The 19265-nt window shown below is 42.2% G+C and overlaps 1 protein-coding gene across 8 annotated transcripts in view; it reads left to right on the top strand.

Annotated features, from left to right (window-relative positions):
• Positions 1–17397, top strand: part of LRGUK (leucine rich repeats and guanylate kinase domain containing) — a 48834-nt gene extending 31437 nt beyond the window's left edge. The window contains exons 16-21 of one of the 8 annotated variants that reach the window (XM_035342861.1): positions 2420–2577; positions 5299–5387; positions 10272–10406; positions 12597–12626; positions 16023–16192; positions 16601–17397. In XM_035342861.1, the coding sequence (XP_035198752.1) occupies positions 2420–2577; positions 5299–5387; positions 10272–10406; positions 12597–12626; positions 16023–16192; positions 16601–16752 (734 nt within the window). In that variant the 3' untranslated portion in view covers positions 16753–17397. Of the gene's footprint in view, positions 1–2419; positions 2578–5298; positions 5388–5940; positions 6027–10271; positions 10407–11345; positions 12474–12596; positions 12627–16022; positions 16193–16600 lie in introns of those variants that run through there. The other 7 variants (XM_035342869.1, XM_035342886.1, XR_004755286.1 and 4 more) reach the window with 7 other exon arrangements.
• The last annotated feature ends 1868 nt before the right edge of the window (positions 17398–19265 follow it).

The following is a 19265-nucleotide window of genomic DNA, read 5'->3' as shown; positions in this document are numbered from 1 at the left end:
CTCTCATCTGTCCATTTCTAGTCTCTCCCTTGCAGCATAACTAAGATTAGCTTGTGAGAACTGAGAGAACTCAGCTCTAGCCCATGGATTTATTCCAGACAGGGCAGGTTACCAGCGGAGATAAAAGCAGAATACGGTCTCTAAAATATGGAAGAAAAAGAAATAAGAAACTGATGTTATAGTCGTAAGATGTTGCACAGTATGGACTAAAAACAAGCTCATTTATGTGAACTCTTTCCTCTAAGAGCCTCCGTGGTTTATGGCTGTCTTGGCTAGATCCATTGCAATCAGAGAGTAATTAGTTTCTGAAGTAGCATAGAGCCAATATTCATGACCTTCTGTGTGGCTCAGAAGGCTGCAAATAAAAGTAGATGAAGGGAGAGCAAAAATGTCTGAAAATGTTAATAAAGGATAGTGCAAAATTCATCAGTTCATCATTTCAGGTAATTTTGTATCCTGAAAGAATTAATAAATACTGATTTCCCAGTGGAGAAGAAAAAGCTCCTACTCATATTGTGGCATCTCAGTGCCACAGCAGTGGGTACTTTTTCTGAAGAATCTTATTTAATCTTAATCTATGTAGATTTTATTTTCATTTCTAGAGCTAGCACATTTGTTTAAAGTCAGGAGGAAGAATTCCTTGCCTTACTGACTATCGTCTTGTTACTTATTTGTCTTAAAACCACTGGAGATGTTTTTGTCCTGAGAGGCAATAAAACCCATCAAAATCCTAACTAGATTATCAGGAAAGAAGGAAAAAAAAAAAAAAAAAAAAAAAAGGACTAAAGATAAAAGATTTGTGTGTAATCGTGGTATTTTTGAAGATATGTGTGTACATACCTGAAGTTCCTTTAAAGGACTCCATGTTCTTTCAGTGAGTGGCTTGTTACCGGTTAGAGAAACTTCATTAATAGCACTAGATTTTGGTAATTCTGCTGTCCATAAAGTAACTTTTAAATTTACTATGCACCATTAAATTCATTTAGAGCTGCATTTATAGGTGTTTAAATAAATTTAACTATCCTATCTCTAGCGATCATTCCTTCTTATGGACTGTGTGAAAGAATTTATTTTTAAAAACTTGCCTCAAGGTTGTCTTTAATATGGACATTTTTAGTAAGATAGTAGCAGGGGAAAGATTGGCTCTGCGAGATTATGATAGGTTGTTAATTCTTTTTTTAATGAGCTGCTCTGCAAGATCTTTCACTCATGTATAGAGTAAAAATACTGGAGAAAATAGATAAGTTCTTTTTACGAACTTTTTATGGCAGAAATTTAATATATTGCAGAGCTGATAATGCTTTCTACTTGCATTAGCAGCTTTCATCCACGGAGCTTGGTACTATGCAGCCATTAATTATATCTCACAGCAGTCCTGTGGAGTATGCGTTACTATTTGTATGTTACAAATGAGAAAAGGGACACTTATGCTAAAGACTGATTATTTGGGATGCTGGGCGCCAGAAATCCCACTGAAGTTTTGGCAGTATGAAGCCCTGCACCTTTGAAGGTTGGGCTCTTCTACTTACTCAATGTCAAAATGAGTAATTTACTGTGACTGAAACAGACCACGAATCTCAAGTCCTGTCTCCTCTCTCCTTAACATCAGATTTCCTGGCAGCTACAAACAGGTATAGGCAGCAAGTCATCTGATGGCTGTTGAAACTTTTCTCATAAATGCGTATAGTAAGAAAAATAACCACATTTAGTATACAAACATGCTCGTGGACTGGAGGTCTACTCCCATTGTGTGTATTATCTGACCTCTCAGTCACATAATATGTGATGTGTCACACAGAATCACAGAATCATCTAGGTTGGAAGAGACCTCCAAGATCACCGAGTCCAACCTCTGACCTAACACTAACAAGTCTTCCACTAAATCATATCACTAAACTCTAAATCTAAACGTCTTTTAAAGACCTCCAGGGGTGGTGACTCAATGCAATTAAACCTTTCTTACGATAGAATTTCTGCAAAAACTATCAGGTAGCAATACTTATAAGAGTATACTTACAAGTATCTTACTTGTAAGCTTTCTGGCTTACATTCAGGTTTGATTCCTTGCAGTGGTGCGAGTCTTTGGATACGGCGTATCCATAACAAAATGAACTTGTCTGCATGGTTAAACACCTCTTCCTAATCCTTAAACGTAGGGTGATGGGTTTCTTCTCAGAGTTGTCATCGTTTCCATTTGCCCAAGTATTGAGGGAGTACGTTAATTGTATCTGTGAAGTTTAAAAGGTTTTGGGGGGACTGAATAGTTTATATCCCTTTTAACTTTCATGGTTACCTTTTGCAAATCCAGAAGGGTGCCAAAAGCCAGCTCATGGTTGCAAATGTCTAGTTTCTTTCTGCTCGCTGTAAGCAAAGTGCTGCTTGGAATTTTATGTTTTGAGAAGTGTCTTTTCCATATTAGGTTCAAGAATGCGTCTCTTACAGGAGCAAACATTGTCACCCAGCAGAATAATTGCTGGCACTGCTCAGTCTTCCTCTGTCAATGAGTTCTTGGACTCTTCTGCCAAAAACAGCTCAGGAGGCACCTTGGACAAATTTGCTGCACAACTGACCTCTGTGGTAAGGAACATTTGCTCTAACTTGAGGATGGAAATAAGTTCTATGCAAAAACTACGTCAGGCCTTTATTTCTCCAGGAAAAAAAAAAAGCAAACCACTCTTGTTGTTTGGATGTCTTTCCTTTCAACTACTTACCCGTTCCCCAGAGTTCAAGGCAGATGAATGAGAATGAAGCAGGTAAGCTCAGTTGAGAGGACAGCCTAGCTCAGTTTTACACCAGAACAAGTCTATTTATCATAATGGATTTCATCCAGTTGTAAGGGAGCTGAATATCATCTCTCTCAGTTCTGCTACAAGATATTGAAACTTTCCTATTCAGAGCAAATAGGTAGGCGCAGTTAATAGGACAATGAAGATTACTTATGAACGCCGTCCCGTGGCAGTGGAAAAACTCATTCGGCTGAGTGGTTCACAGTGAGTGCTAGTGATAACTGCAAGAGATCAAATTTGAGCACGTTTTTCACCTGCTTTTACTTTTTCAATCAACAGATTCAACAATGTGCTTGGATTTCAAATAACCTCTTACAACTTCAGCTTCATCTCTCGTTTTTTTTTTCCTTCTTCTTCTTAATGGTGTTTTCCCTCAAGGCATTCATTCTCCTTGCAGACAGTGGGGGAGTCGGGGCTATGAAGCAGATGTGTCTAATGCTCTTTTTATACGACAGCGACAAGAGAAAGAGAAAAAGAAAAATGAAAGCTTTAAACTTTGTTCCATTCCAAGGTTATGATGTCATTATGATGAATGATGGCTTGGCAGGCATGACTTGCTGTACGATTTTGCCACTATCTCTGTATTTATAACTACCTCTGATTTTTAGAATTAGTGTTCTAGGTGAACCAAAGTAGAAGACCCTCTACCCGCCCCCAGCCTATTTCCCAGGCTTCAAAAAAGACTTTCTTAGGTGTGGAGAAAGGTATGTTTGTAAAATGGCTGGCGTAAATAAGGAGCCTCATATCTTTCAGTTTTCTGAAATGAAATACCTCCTTTCAAGCCATGCAGATCTCAAAAACTGTCACAAGTGTCGTTGGTTTTCATGTTTCTTTCATCCCGAGTTTTGTTAGTTTAATGCGTGAGAGAAGGCAGAATTTCTCTTACCTTGGTGGCTCTCTGCCAGCACTCCTACCCCAGCAATTTATTTTCCTCATTTTTTTTTTTTATTTCATCTTTTTTTACTTTTATTTTGAAAGTTAACGTTTTGTCAAGTCAGGGAGAAGTGGTTTATGATGAAGGAAGCTATCATTTACCATGGGTTTAACTTAGGTGTGTGCTGCAAGGCTCTCCTTCTTATTAGTTGCCTTGTTCAGTGCTGCTAATAACTTTCAGTTATTTACTACGCTAAGTTTTCGATATATTTTTACATGCAGAGGAAGCTTTATAGCGTCAGCTGAAGTGTCAATGTAGTAAAACCTTCAAGGTGAAACACAGGTGCCTCTTGGACTGTATTTAATGAGAGGAATATAAATGTATGTGGCCTTAAAGTGAATTTTTTGCACTTAAGGCACCCAAATAATGTGCTGTCGCTGCAGTAAACGCTTTCCACTCCCATCATGTAGAACAGGAAAATAACAAATATGGAGAAATTATAGGTGTGAATTTTCCACAAGCAAAATAAGAAGCAGAGCCTGCTCCTTAGGGAGAGACAGATCAGATTCCCTGCAGCCTTATCCTGTGCCAACCCTGCACCACTTCTATGCGGTTGTGACGATACCAGGTATGATCAGAAAGGAATCTAAACCTGTAATCCACACAAAAAAAATAGGGGACAGAACTGTCCAGAAGAAAACAAAGCACAACACAAGCTCAGTGAGCACTTAAACAGACCCTTACTTAGCATGAACAGCAAGGGGAAGTGCAGGAATTCACCGTAGTCTTAATTTGAGCAGTTAACTATATTCTCTTTCATTCCTGCTACCATGACAAAATGCCTCTGTTACAGACATGACTTAGCCATTAAATTGATAACTATCAATGGCTATCAGCTGATAACAAAGTAGGATGTAATAACTTTGCTTTGAGATTTCCATCTCTTTTTTTTTTAAGCACACTGTAGTTCTGCATTTGTCTGACCTGAGAAATTACTTTGTGCTACAGCACATGTTAATTAACAGACCCTTAAAACTCGGGACTGTATTTTCCAGTCTGCTGAGATCGTAATGTGTTCATTGTTCAGTCATTTTAACCAACTGAAATTTGCAGAAGGTAATCCTTCTCTGAGAGGGGAATATTGGTTGATACAGCGTTGGTAAGGCAGGTTTTCAGCATTGCTGGAGCAAAGAGGCAAAGCCAGTGTATTTGAGATGTAGCAAAGGCAATTTTTGCTGTATTCAGTCCCTTCCTGAAGAAATAAGAAGCTGAAGACAACAGCCTAATGAAAATTATCCCTGCTCTAATATACTGTAAGGTTGGGATGCATCGAAAGTGGTTCTCTGCAGACACTCCTTCCTGCTATATCCTGGCACATTTTGGCTGGTATATGAAGAAACGGGGCTTCACTGGAGACAATCTTTATTGTTCAAAGCCAACAAGATTTCAGACCAAAACTTGGTTTGCCTAGCTCATATTTAGCACCTGTTTAGTTACAGTACCGCTCTGCTGTTTTCCCAGAATGTATAAATGCATACACTTTAGAGTCTTAAACAAAAAAGAAGAATATTACAAGCAATTAAGTTACCATATATGCTTCCAAGTTACCATGTAAATTTGGTTGTATTTCCTTATCAGGAAGAAGCTTCTCTCCAAAGGCGTCATGCTGCAGCACGTCAGGCTCTGTCAGGGAAGGCACCTAGTGCATATGTCCAGCTGTTTCAAAGGTAATGTAGCGGCGTTTCAGCCAAGTCCTTTGCAACCACATGAAAAATGCTTGTTTTACATTTCTTCTCCCCTGTTCTTAAGGATGAATGATTAGATTCTGCCAGGGACTGCAGGTCTCATAGACAACTGTCCTTTCTATCACGTTTAAATCTAGCCATACAAATATATCTCACACAGTCTGTGTTTCGACGTGGGAGCTCAACAGTTCTGAAATGTACACCGAAAACATGAGGTAGAACCATCCACAAGCAACTTGTCTAAAGCTATGAAGTTGTTATATGTTCCTTCTCTGAGAAAGCAGAAAAAGATCCTTCTTCTGGCAGCTCGCAGTCTCCAACATGTTTTTCAGTGCTACTAGTGATAAAGGGACAGTCACAGCCTTGCTCAGCACAAGGCTGTTTGCAGTACACTTCTGTGGATACCTCTGTTTAAAGCAGGATTTCTGAAAGCAGGCTTTACTTTCTGACATTTTTTTACATTTTTTTTTTACTTGTTTGTTTCTAGAAAATGTATTCTACCTTTACTGTCTCTCTTCTTTCTTCTTCCTCATAGTCACAGCCCTGCAAAATGGTGTTAAGTCTGTAAATCCTGGTGTACCTTCTTTGGTTGGTCTTTTGTGGGATCCTTGACTTCACCTGGTAAATACTGGTGTAAATCTTCCTAATTTTCATTCTTCTGTGTTTGCTTTTCCTACCCATCTTGAAAAGGCTCCCATCTTCTTTCAGGCCTCTATAAACGCAGTCACCAATTATACATACCGGCTTTCCAGTGACAAAGATTGGAAGCTGATCCTTAAAAATAAATAAATAAGGAAATCTAAAAATCAGTGAAATAAACTGTCATTAGAAAAAACAACGGCAGAAGCATAATGCCAGAAATGCGTAATTATGGTACATTTTCCAAATCTTTACTTAGAGAAAAGTTTAACTAGTTTAAGGAACACTTCTCTCTCCACTCATTCAATTGAAACTATGTTGTGCTGAGAAGAAAAGTGGAAATTGGTGTTTTCTTTTGCTGTACGTTTTGGTTTTGATTTAGTGTGGCAATGTGAACTGTTCATCTGAGTCTGCATTAGTCTGTTGCTCTTTGCACCCTTTACTCCACGATACTCATTCCGTGGAAGCTGCTTTTGGAGTTATGCATGAAGCTGCTTTCAGCAGAGCTGTCAGGCAGGTGAGAGAAAATCCTGTCACCCCCAATCAGTGTTTGCAATTACCAGGCCTCGAGGGATGGATGCGCTCGGCGGAATTGGAGGCAAGAGTAGACAACGCACCATTCCATGCAAGAGGTTAAGTCAAGAAATGCCATAAATAAGAAAGCTTTAAAATGGTTGAAATTCTGCAAGAGAATCTGATTCCTAGAATGTAGCAATTAGTGGAGAACCTGGTAGGTCGTGTTGTCCGGTTCAGTGCTAGTGCGTGGTTGTTCTGTTGAGCGTTTTTATTTGTCCTGGATTAAATAAAGTTTTAAATGCCCTTAAGAGAAGGGCTTTCATCTTGCAACAGCTCACCTAGGGTTTGATGGCTCTTTCTTTTAATATATAACTAAGGACGTGGGTCAAGCATAAGTTCCCAGTAGCCTCAAAAGTTCTTGTGTATGTCATCTCAGCTATGGTAGTAATTTTTGTGTGAGCTCTTAGCCCATAGGAAACGTAATGAGATGTGGCTTTCTTTAGCTTTTATCAAGGGCTGAGCAAGGAACTTGGGCACAGATTGTGCAGCTCGGCTAGAGCCTGGTAATTGCCTTATAGTAATATTAGCTGTACCATCCAAATAATGTTGGGGTACTTAGATTGTTACCTTGTTTTATACCTTTCTTTGATTCTCACTTACACTGTATGTTTTGGAATGTTTTTCTCTACGAGCCTGGCCTTGCGAAGTTCAGTAGTGTTACTAGAAATTCTCTCTAATTTATTAATTAATTCTTAAAATTGACCAGAGTATTTCAAGTGTCCCTACAGGCGCTGGCGAATAAGACTCTATAGCAAGTGTTTAAGGTACAACACTTCATTGTCTCTGCATATGTTGCTAAAAATTGGCACCGATCCTTTCATGCAGTCAAATTGCGTTAGAAATTCAGGTTAGACATCTCATCTCACTATCATGTCTAGATCTATCTTAGCTTCCATGCTTTGCAGATTTCTCTCTCCTAGGGAAAAATGCTTTTTTCAAGCTGTATTTTATTTAAAAGTTCTAATTTCTTTATTTACCCAGCTACATAAATAGGACAGAGGTCACGCCTGTTTGAAACCAGCTTTTAAAAACTGTCTATTTTTGCCTGAATCTTACCAGCTTTGTTCTCAATATTTTATATTTAGAACACGATACACATTTTCTTTATTTTTATATTTAGTAACAGTGCATAGAAGTTTGTCCACTTAGCTTTTTATTTAAAATTGAGATTTCTTTCACTCATAGTACATCCAGCCTTAGAGAGGCTTTTAGCTAATGAATCTTGATGCAGTGAGCTTACCGCCATAGCACTCTTCCATAAAGACACTTACCAAGTTTTGTGCCAAGCACAAAGGTTTTCTTTTTTATTATATTTTTTTTTCCTCAGCCAGATCAGTTCCCAAATCTGTTTCACTCCCTTTCTGAAGGGCTGCCTGTGCTGGCATCAAGCTGAGAGCAGACCGGGAGCGTGAGCCATGGACCCAAAGTGGCAGAGGACAGAGGCTTGCTTTTGAGCAGTGCTGCTGCAGAGAATGAAAAGTCAGTTAGGAATGAATCTAAATTCTATGAAATACATGAAACCAATGCCAAAAATGATATATGCAGAAAGTTTCTAAGCTACTAGATGTCCTGAATTTCTTGGGTATCAGTAGAATACTCTTTAATGCCTAATGTCATCGTTGCACATTTTAATCCAAACTGCAATATATTGCTCAATTACCCTGAGTATGCATTAGAACATTTTAAAAGCGGTGTCACACAAGAATCTAACCTCTTTTATTTATTGCAGCCCCACAGGGTTGTCTACATAAATTTAGATTCTGAAATCCAAACTACTGAAAACCTGTCCTCTTTATTTTTTGCCTGTGGCTGTGTGCAGGTGTAATTAAAGCCATTTGGATGTCTCATTGCCTAATACAATGAGGGCAATGTTTGGTGGTTTGAGCTGAATAATTTCACCCGTTGTCTCCTGTCTCCGTGTCTGAGGGTGATAAATAAGAGGATGGGTTGAAGTCTCACTCAGATCAGGCCTTTAGCTAACCATTAACTTGCTAATTTTCTCGGAATGTTGCTGAAAGAACTGGAGTAAGCAAGAGCAGGCATCACCACGGGGAGAATTTATAACGGGCAATCTCACTTTTCTGAGTTGGAGAAAATTTATATACTTCACAGTTTCACCAGAGCTCCCTGCCAGAACTGGGAAGAGAGAAGGTGCATGGTCCACCTGTGGCTGAGAGACTCTTCAGGCTGGATTTACTTGCTCTGAGCATAAGATTTCTGTGCATGTAGCTGCATACAAGTCTTGCAGATCCTCTTGTCTGGCCAGCCTCCGACTTCAATGTCATTTCACTTTTCAGTTTTATTTTTATGCCTCAATTAGTGACAAAACCAGGACGTTGTCCTGAACTACATGGGTGTGCCTTTTCACAGGGAGCTGTGTAAGTTATCCAACCTCTTTTCCTTTCTGATTTGAGCTGAGGCACAGTGGTGCAATCGGAATATGAATCCCTCAGACAACAGTAGATAACTCAAAGGGAAATGTAAAGAAGATTGGCACACACGTAGAAGGTGGAAGAACACCCCTCTCACCTTTACAAATGCCTGTTTTTATTAACTGGTCTGGCAAGTTGTTTTATTTTTCAGCTGAGATACAGCTTCTGAGAGGGGTTCATGGGTCGTGAATACCAACCTTTGCTCCAGGGAGTAGGCTACATTTTCCCGTAGCAACCTGGCCCTGAGAGGGGTGCCACTGAATCCTGCCTTCAGGTTTCTGCTTTGCACCTTCTGACCTCCGTTGTCAGGCTGTGTATTTCTGAGCAGAATTACTCAGAATTCTGTATACTGAGCAGAACTCTTTGTTAAGAGATTCTTATTACTATTATTCCTGATTTACATGAACTGATTCCTGAGAGCACTCAGTAGCTCTGGGGGCTGTTAGAGGAATCAGAGCCTTTCTTTTGTACTTTGTTCGGGTTTTGATCTGAGCCTACAGTGAACAAACACCGTAGCCAGCCAGCCAGCAGTCACTTGACAGAGAAACAATAACAGCTTGAGGCCTTACATATGGGAAGCTTTATTTATAGGTATTAATAAAGAAGAAACTTGAAAAGGGAGAAATTGGAGATGAGCAGTTGATAAACCTTGCTTGCAGAGACAGTGTGTAGGGCTAGGGAATTATGACTGAGTAATGAGTCTTAAGAAAATATATTATCCCTCCTTACAAGCCTAGCTTCTCCCATGGAGCAAGCATCCACCAGTTGCTACCACAATTAAAAATGTTCTTGACAAGCTTAGCGTGGTGTCAGTACTGCAGTCACCAGGAATGGTTTTTTTTAGGTGTTACAAGTGGCAGTGAAGATGAAAACTTCTCTCCTTGTGAGTTAGCCATGAGGGGTGGGGTTGATCTCACCTGATTTGGAGTCTCTTTAACAAAAATGTCTCTGAACAAGCTGTCCTGCTCTGTCTTGGTGAAGAGTGATTCATCCAACCTGCTTAGAGCTCTGTTTACGTTGGAGTTTATTCATACCGTAGCTGTGACTGTTCCTCTCCTGGGTACAGAGCCAGGACTACTAGCCCCAGCTGCTTACTACCACTTCTCTTCCACTCTCCCATTCATCTAAAAACATCTTGTGAGCTAAGCACTAGCTATGCTGTCACAATATATAAAATCCTGTAACAAGCCTTTTGTCTTTTCTTTTTGTATTATTTCAGGGACCTAGCACTCACTCCTGCACCAGGCAGCGCCCGTCAACAACTACTGGAGCCAGCAACACATCCTTCTCTGGTCTCAGATGGAAGGAGTGTCACCCAGGATCACAGCTTCCCCTTGAATAACCCAGAGAGTCGGTGAGTTCAGTTTCTGGGACAGCAGATTATCGCTGGGTGGAACCAAGGTTAATGCTGCAGTGTGCAAGATCTAAAACCATTTTCCAAGCTAATGCAGATGTCTCATCTGTTCCATCAACAGCCTGATTAAGCGTGTGTCACTACATCATAAAGCAAGGTCTCGTCTTTCATAGGAGTGGTTTAATTTAGACACCATAATTAAAAAAAAAAAAAAAGGAATTTCAAGATCTCTCTGTTAACAGGATATTTGAAGGGAAAAAGATACTGAAAGAAACTTGCTCCAGCTAGAGAAAAACAGAACTGCAACGATAACTGTTTTTTAGACAAATTATTAGATATTGCCATCAGAATTATTTCTCATTCTGTCTTTAGAGGTTTACCGTAGCTACGTTGAATACTGTTTTGAAGACTCTGGGTTCTATCATGATCTTCAAATTCATATCTCATCCATGATAACAAGAGACCCTGTCAGGATCCTGAGCTCTGTAGTACCTTTACCTTCCCTTACTATCTCGGTCGTTGCTGCTATGCTTCATATCTTGTCCAGCATCTCCACTTGAGAGTGGCGAGCATCCTCATTTATATGTCCTGCAGCTAAACAGGCTCCAAGGTGTGGCAGGGAGGCAACTCCTGTCTCATTTAAAGCTTGTAGAGAGGTGAGGATAGAAGACTTGAAAAGGCTACGTCTTCATTGTCTTGTAGTCATTCAGCTAGGAAGGGAGCTTTATTTCCCTGACTTATTTTACAGGTCCACGTTGCCATCGTGCCAAGGTGGCTGTGACTCACTCTACTTGTCCTGTTCCCTACAAATGTCTGAGCTCTGGCTGCCAACAAGCCTGCCTGCTATTGTGGCAAGTGACATTGCAGCCTCTCTGTGCAGAATCCTAGATAAGCTTTTTTTTCCCCTCTTCTGGCCATCTGGTGTAATCTCGTGCCCAGATGGGATACGCAGAAGCAGCCGGATGCCACACAGCAAGACCTAGTGAGGTGTAACACTCCAGATCCCCCATCCGCACTTGGAAATAGGTGTGTACTTGGGGCTGTACTTGTGAGCCACCGTCACTTGAGCTCTCCTCCCTCTCCTGAACCGACAATAAAACTCATCAAAAAACTGCGGCTGAGAAGGAGCTGATGGCTGTGCCATATGGCTGGTGGTAAGGTTGAATTTGATCACGGGTTCAATCCCATCTCTGATGCTTTGTTGTCATTCCATACCAACCAAGGCACCTCTCCTACTGTATGGAAACATCCATACTGTGAATTTTTCAACTATTTGTTTTTAATCGAACAAATCGCTGTGATAAATAACCTCCCAAACACATTAAACAACTTTTCACATGAGTCAAGCCAACAAGAAACGCTGACATTATAAGATTTCAACCCATTCACTTCATTCCTGATCCGCTAAAGCAGAATTTTTAGATAAACTTGCTGTTGGGGAAAAAAAAAATCTGTGTTCCTTTTATATCCTAGAGAGCCTGCAAGTTCCCTCTCTGTGATGTACTACCTGCCACTGTAATTACAAGTTGTTAATTAGCATGCTGTAAAAAGGTTGAAACCGTAGGCCTCTGCAGATTCATTTGTCCTGAGTATTTGTGCCACCGTGGAGTGTGCTGAAGGGGAACAGAGTGAGCAGATGAGAGAAACTGAGTGCGTAATAGGTTGCGGAGGGATTATGCATCATCTGTCCTTACCAGTAAGAGGCAGGACCTGTAACTCAAATGAGTGTGAAGCTACGAGGAGTTGTAAAGGTCTTACCCTTCGCATATGGGAAGAAATATGTCTTTCCACTCCACCACATTTTGGTGTTTTGACTTTAGCAGTGTTTTCGTTTAGCACTGTTAATAACACAGTGGAAAAACAACTGTGAGGAGAGAAAATGCAAACTGCTAATCTGATTCATTCTCTGTGCATGCATCGTGGCCCACGGCAAAATTGTGTAGAGTCACGTTGTCAAATCCTTTTGCAAGGGGAATAAGAAAATTTCTTCCAAACTTTCCTTATAGGCTCGGTTGATGGAAATGCTGTTGTGTAGGTGCATTTGAAATAGTGGTGGAAAAAAAAAAATTACACGTTTTTGAAGTATTGCAGCAAAGCCTGTCGTGACTTTGCTTGCCTGAATTTTGAGGTGATTTAATCTTTTCTTTTGCTTTCTCCCCAATTTTATGCTTTCAACATTTGGAATGGAAGAAAGAGTAAACTAAAAAAAGCCATCAAGGGGTAAGAACATTAATGTTTTGACCTCCAGGCACAGGCAATGAAGCAAATCTTGTTTTCCAGGATTGGGTCTGCAGATTAGTCTGATGTCTCACTGGGCAACTCCGTGTCCAGGTCCCAAATTCTTTACGTTATTCCTCAAATCTGGCGGCTTGAGCTGTGATGGAAATGCCATCGTTATCCACCAGGTTGCTGACACCTGTTGGATTCAATTTCTGAAGTTGTTCTCTTACAACTCTACAAGGAAAACAGATGATCCTGATTGCATTTACTCCACGAGTGAAAATTAAAGGTTTGGTTTGGGCATCTGCCAACTGACCTGCTGTTTCCAGCTGGGCAGTTTCTAATTCCATCCACGGCTTCTTGTCATCGCTAAGACCATAGCTGTGGTCTTCTCCTCGGGAGTAAATCTCTCACCTAGTCCTTCCCGATTTCACAAAAGAAAACACTGTGCTGGTTTCCAAGCTCTCTTTGAAGTTCTCTGCCGGACACGAACTCACCTGCACGTGAAGGTGTGGATATTTTTGCCCAAAGTTTGTTGTCACACACAGGCTTAAACAATTTATCACTGCTTGCACTGAGTAGCCGTCCTTTAGGGCAGTTCATCTTGCGACTGTACTTTAAAGGGCTGCTGGTCACCACGGCATATAAATTCTTCACATCTTTGTCTGCTCTTTTTCATTACTCAGTCTTACCAGCAGAGGTGTTTGTAAGGCTGTAGTATAAGCCAGACATTGAAATGATCTGGTTATGGCATAGCAAGGAGAAGAGAAGAGAGGAGGAACGAAGCTGGAGCTGGGAACCAGTGAGTCAGAGAGGGGAAACTTATTAATATGTTCCTATAGCCGTGTTACTTACAAGTCTGAGGGTGGAGGCAGAACCTCATCTACCACTGAGCAGCACCTCTAGCAAGGAACTATTGCAAAACACAATCAAATGATTTGTATTTTGTGCGTGTAGACTCCATTTATCTTTTTATTCCATGGGGTATTACTGTCTATTTTTATTTTATTTTTATTTTATACATTTATTCACCATGTAACTGATAAGAAAATATAAGTAAAGGGAAATCTTTAAAGTCAGGACACATGCCTGCTCCACTCATAATAGTTCTCTTTTTTTTGTGCTGGGGCTGTCAGGGAAAGGACTAGAAAGAGGTTACCCGATCTCTTTTAGAGATCACCTGGTGAAAGCAGGAAGGAGAGGTACATGCTCAGCTCCTGTACCGCACCCCTCACAAATACCTTGGACATCTAGATGGCAGGGACTGCATAAGCTCTAGTTTCCCCACTTATTTTTGTTGGTTTTCTCGTTCTGAGTAGCTTTCCTTAATCAATTCCTCTGATGTTTGTACTAGAGAAGCCCTTTGCTAAACACTGTCCAGCTAAACACCGAACTAAGTATTGCAGTAAAGCCTCATGTTGAGGTTTATTAAAATTCACAACTTGGCCAAGACCAAAATATAACAGCGAAGCATTTAGTAAAACACCAAGTCTTCCCGTGTCAGATGCCTTACAGCTGCTGCCACAGCTACTACACCATAAACTATAAAAAGTTAAAACTATTGAGTGTCCTAGGAAAAACGTGCAGGTCTGGTGCCACAGGTAAACGTGGGTTAAGCTTGCAGGACCGCACTTGTTGTTGTGACTTACACCACGTCTCTGTGGGGAGGAAGGTACTGCATCAAACACACTTTTTCCCCGCGGGGAAATCATATAACCAACACAGGATAATCTTGTCTCTGTAATTTGGCTTTTATTTTGTGAATTGCTCCCTTACAAGCTGGCAAGGTATTGACAGACCTTTCTGCTGCAGCGCTGAGTTGTGGGGTTCTTGTCGTTAGGCTATCCAAATGATTTTCAGGGGAACTTGGGTACCTACCTCACCGTTAGGTGGTGTGTAAATTATTTTCCACCGTTTACCTTGTCTTCTGCCCTTTTATAAAGGGACAGCTAGGGAGAAGAAAGCAGCGAGGATTGTTCTTTAACACAGTATGCTGGGCTTTGATGCAGTGCATTCACGTTGTGCCCAGATTTCCACACAGGGTTAATTCTAACCAGGTAATTATGGTCTATTTTTAGCCTTTATTAGTAGGTGATTGCACGACAATACGTTCTCTGAAGCAAAAGCAGAAGTAGTTGGCCTTTTAGAAACTGCCGTAGACGTTGAACGGTCCATGCTGCTGTTTATACACAGCCTGGTTTCACTACTCCGAGTAATTCCTGATCCCTGCCACAATTATGTCTGATGCACGTTGCAGGCAGCTAAAATGCGATTACAGCTAGGGTTAAACGCTTGGCAAGAGCATTCAGTGGCTGATGAGCGTCCTTGGATGCAGTAGACCTCAGAGGAAGATGCGAGCACTCAGTTCATTACAGAATATAATATTCCTTTACCTTGAAGGCAATAGCAAAAATCTCATAGACTTTCACAGTACTTCCAGTGAGAAGATAATTACCTGTTTCTTATGGGAGTACCACGCTGTTTTATCTCATTATTCATGATCCCTTCTTCTTACCGTATGGTTTTATTAAAATACCGCTGAAATTCTCATTTTATCCCCCAGAACACTGTAATCACGGTATTCTCACAAGGTAAAATGCTTCTTACAAGAATTAGAGGATGGAATTCTTTTGGCCTGCACCACTGATAAGGTCAGGGTGGATAAAGTTTGAGCTTCTCCCGTATTCATAAACCTATGAATCTGTTTGCCCCATATAGACCAGAACAGTCCTTTCCATATGAAGACAGACATCATGAAATGTCATGTCCATACGTTATTTGCTGTAATATGAAGGGTCTCAGACCGCTCAGGCTTTGGCTTTGGTTAGGTTTTCTGTAAGACACCAAAAAGGTCAGAGGTGCCCTGGTTACCGCTCGTTGGTAAATGGCTACTTGTGGTCCTTGTTGCCACTGGAGTACTACAGAAACGCTTCTTTTCAAGGCAATTCCTATTTTCTTTTGCTCACTAAGACACAGATTTAAAATCAGAAGCTCCGAGTTCTGATCCCAGATTTGCTATGCAAAAGCCATCGGGATGTGGTCGTGGGCAACCTGCTCTGGGCGGCTCTTCCTGAGCGGGTGACCTCCAGGGGTCCCTTCCAACCCCAGCCATTCTGTGAAGCTGATTCACCGTCTGACATGAACCCCTTTACCTGTCTGTGCAATTAATTAAATCAATAAATGAACACTGAGAGAGGTAGTAGCTGTATCTGCTAGTGCTAGAAGTTTTGAGAGAACTGTAATGTGCAAAAAAAAGCCTTGTGTAGCTGATAAGCACTGGCATTTATTTCTGACTTTTGACTCAGTTACGTGATTGCAACATCAATAATGCTACCAGACTTGGTGCGTGCGCTTTTTCCTTGCTGTTTTAAAGCATGAATCATTTCCCCCCCTCAGCTGCAGAGGAGCTGGTCCTGCCGGTAGGCTATTCCTAAACTCCACTGGTGCGCCTGCTGCTGAAGGCCCGCCTGTTTGCACCCCCGTTCCCCACGCTCATCCCACTGAAGATGCCAAAGCTGAGCACCAAGATCCGAGGGGAGCTGAAAACGGAGCGGACAGACTGCAAGGTATGAAGCGTGTCCCAAAGTAACCGTTGTGCTCAGGCTGTGCATCACGCTTACCGTAATGCTCGTAGCTTCGCTTGGGTGCCAGGGCAGCTTCTTCATGCCTCTGGTAATGACGCTCTTACAAGAAGCGATGTTAAGATGTGGCAGAATCAGCGTGGCGTGAAGGAAACATGCTCAGCACAGCAGCTCTCTCTCAATGAACTTCAGGAGAAATTCAAAATAATTGCTGCCTGGGCGTGAAGTTACTTTTCTGTTCCCATGAGCTAGAGCAGTCACTAGGCTACTGAAGATAGTAGTCTCTCTTGTCTTTCCTTCCCCCCCACAAAATACAGGGTTTTCAGCTGGAGGATGCACTTTGTGATGAATTTTTTTCATTTAAGTCTCTTCACTTCTTTATAATTTCTGCAGAGAATGAACTCCCCAGTGACCATCTTCAGAGGAAGCACAGCAAACCCAAGGCTGGTTCTTCACACATGCCTCAGCTCAGCAACTGGCCAGGCTCCCACTCCAGACCTGTCCTACCTCCGATCCTGCCTCGGCGGAAGAGCACCAACCCTTGACGGCCACTGCTAGCCAAGTCTTTGTCTTGGTCGCCCCCAGTCCTTCTGCCTAATGGGAATACTGATTTTGATAGATTTTGCTTCGTTGAAAAGAAATTATATCAAAGATTATTTCTAAATCCCTTTCTGATTAGATCTCCAAAAATTTATTTATTTATAACTATATTAAAAAGTAATTTCTGCATTTCCCAACATTAAAAATGATTTCCCCAGGCATTCTCAGCTGGGAGATGGTGTAGAATTTTTTCCTCACAGCCACAAGTCCATATCTTCTATTAACTTATTTCTTTCCTCCCCCTCCTATTTTATAGATTTAATTGACGTGTGGAAGCATCAGGGCTTCTGATAATATCTCCGACGTTGTAGGACTGGTGAATTATTTTGAAGAGGGATTTTGCGAAATGTTCAGTGGTGTTGGGAGTGAAAACTAGTTGCAAGTCTATTTTTAATAAAATGTGTTTTTTGAAGAGCTGAGACGATTTTTTTCATTTGCATGTGTCTTTAAACAAACAACCTAGTACGGAGTCACCGGAAAAAAAATATTACGATTTCAGAGAGCTGGCTGAGGGCTGTAAGCACCCTGTGAAGATTTGTTTTCTATATGTGGAACAGAGCTCTGACAAGTCAATAAAACTCTCGAGTTGATGTTTGTCCTGATTAATTTTCATTAGCATCCATTTACGGAGCAGATCGGGGGGCCCTTTGCCTGAGCAGCCTCCCCTAAGGAAGGCTGTTTGCTATTTGTTACAGCGTGGGTCCTGAGAGCTCTTTGCGTGCACGGAAGACGACGTGACTCGTTCCCAGAGTGCGGAACTGTGTCCGTGGAATGGCTCTGGTTCACCTCATTGTGCCTGTTCACAACGTGGCCGAGGGTTTTCGTTGTTTAAATGGGATGAGCTGAACAAAGCCACGCAGCTCCTGGTAAGTAAGGGATAGATCCAGATAGCCTGACCTTAAATTCCAGCGAAGCCTGTAAAACAGCTCAGTCTTTTATTAAGCGGTTTCCTTTCCACGCTGCAGCTGGCTGTATCCTCGAGCTGAAGAACAACAGCTCTTCTGAGGCACCAGTTTTTATCCTTTTTTTTTGGCAGAACAAAAAGCAGGGCTGCTCCACCGCCTGGGTTCAGCAGGAGTTCAGGCAGCTGAAGCTGCAGTCTGAACCTTGGTGGCTTTGACCAAGGCATCTGAGCGAGGTGGGTGCCGGACCCAACGCTTCCTGAGCCCCACAGCTTCTCCAGCAAATCCTGCAGGGCCCTGCACGGCTGCTTTCCCCCTCCAAACACCTTCAGCTTTGCCTCTGCAAACACCTTTCCAGCTGTCAGTCCGGCTGGCATGGCCGGCTGCACACTTGATTGACATGGACGCTGATCAGCCGCTGGGTTTTGCTGTTTCACAGGCACAAGGAGCTGTGCTGGCGTCGTGGTTAATGAGAATCTGCAAGGTGCCTGGTGTTTCGTGCACAGCAGGGCTGGGGCGACCACAGCTCCCAGCTCAGACTGGTGACAGAACTGCTTACGTGAGGAAGGCGCTGCAGGCAGTGCACAGAGATTGGATCTTTTTTTCCTGGACACTACTTCCAGAACCTGTACACATAATCCCGCTGGGAAAGAAGGGCAGCAGGAGTTGGGTGACACCCCAATCGCCTCGGTGTCTCCCTTTTGAATCCATTCCTGCCCAGTTTGCCGAGCCAAGACATCTTCCCCACCCAGCCCCAGGCCTCCCCTCTGCCTGGCAGTGGTTGTCCCCTTCTGCCTAAAGCAGGACCGGCTGTCCCTGAGCTGTGCTGCTGGGGGCACAACTTCGAAGTCGGTAATCCTACAAAAGCCTTGGACATCTTCAGCAAGCGAGCACAGCGACACCGAGTGCTCATGTTTACAGGAAGGGTCTTAAACACTGAGCCCTCCAGTGCAGGAATTGTCTCTGTTTTGGTTATGCAGGAGGAGCATAAATATGCTTCTTAGTTCCTGGCTGGAAAAAAACCTTCTACCATGACGAAAAATGCTTGATCAGGGTTTTGGTTAGCTTACAGAGCTTGTAACAGGCAATAATGGCTGAAGAGACTCTCCCAGCTTGCAACCAATTTGAAAGCCCTGAGCTTTCACACCCCATGTGCAGGGTCACTCGTCCCCAGCAGGGTTAAGGACCTGGTGGGGAAGGAGGACATGGGAGGTATTAAGATACCAGGGAGGTGTTTAGGTTAGAAACATGCCAAAGTCAACGCGGCCAAATATTCAGTTTCTCACCTCCCCTCTCTGAGCTTTCACTGCCGTGTGCTCTCGCTTGCTTCCATCCCACTCCCCAGCAGACCGAGCTGCCCACCCCATTTATGAGATTCCTGAAAAAAAAAACACCTGGCTGAGTTTGAAGACAGAAGATTTCCAATCCGTCGCCTTTCCGTTTCATTCAGCAGGTCGGGAAGCGTCGCCGCTCACCGTTTCTTGGTTCAGGGCGTTTATTTCTGGCTGAAAGCACAGAACTTGTAGCTCACTGCCTATTTATTTATAGACTGGCAG

The sequence above is a fragment of the Oxyura jamaicensis genome, chromosome 1 (assembly GCF_011077185.1).
Source record: "Oxyura jamaicensis isolate SHBP4307 breed ruddy duck chromosome 1, BPBGC_Ojam_1.0, whole genome shotgun sequence".
Classification (NCBI taxonomy): domain Eukaryota; kingdom Metazoa; phylum Chordata; class Aves; order Anseriformes; family Anatidae; genus Oxyura; species Oxyura jamaicensis.
This window is presented reverse-complemented; position numbering and strand designations above follow the sequence as displayed.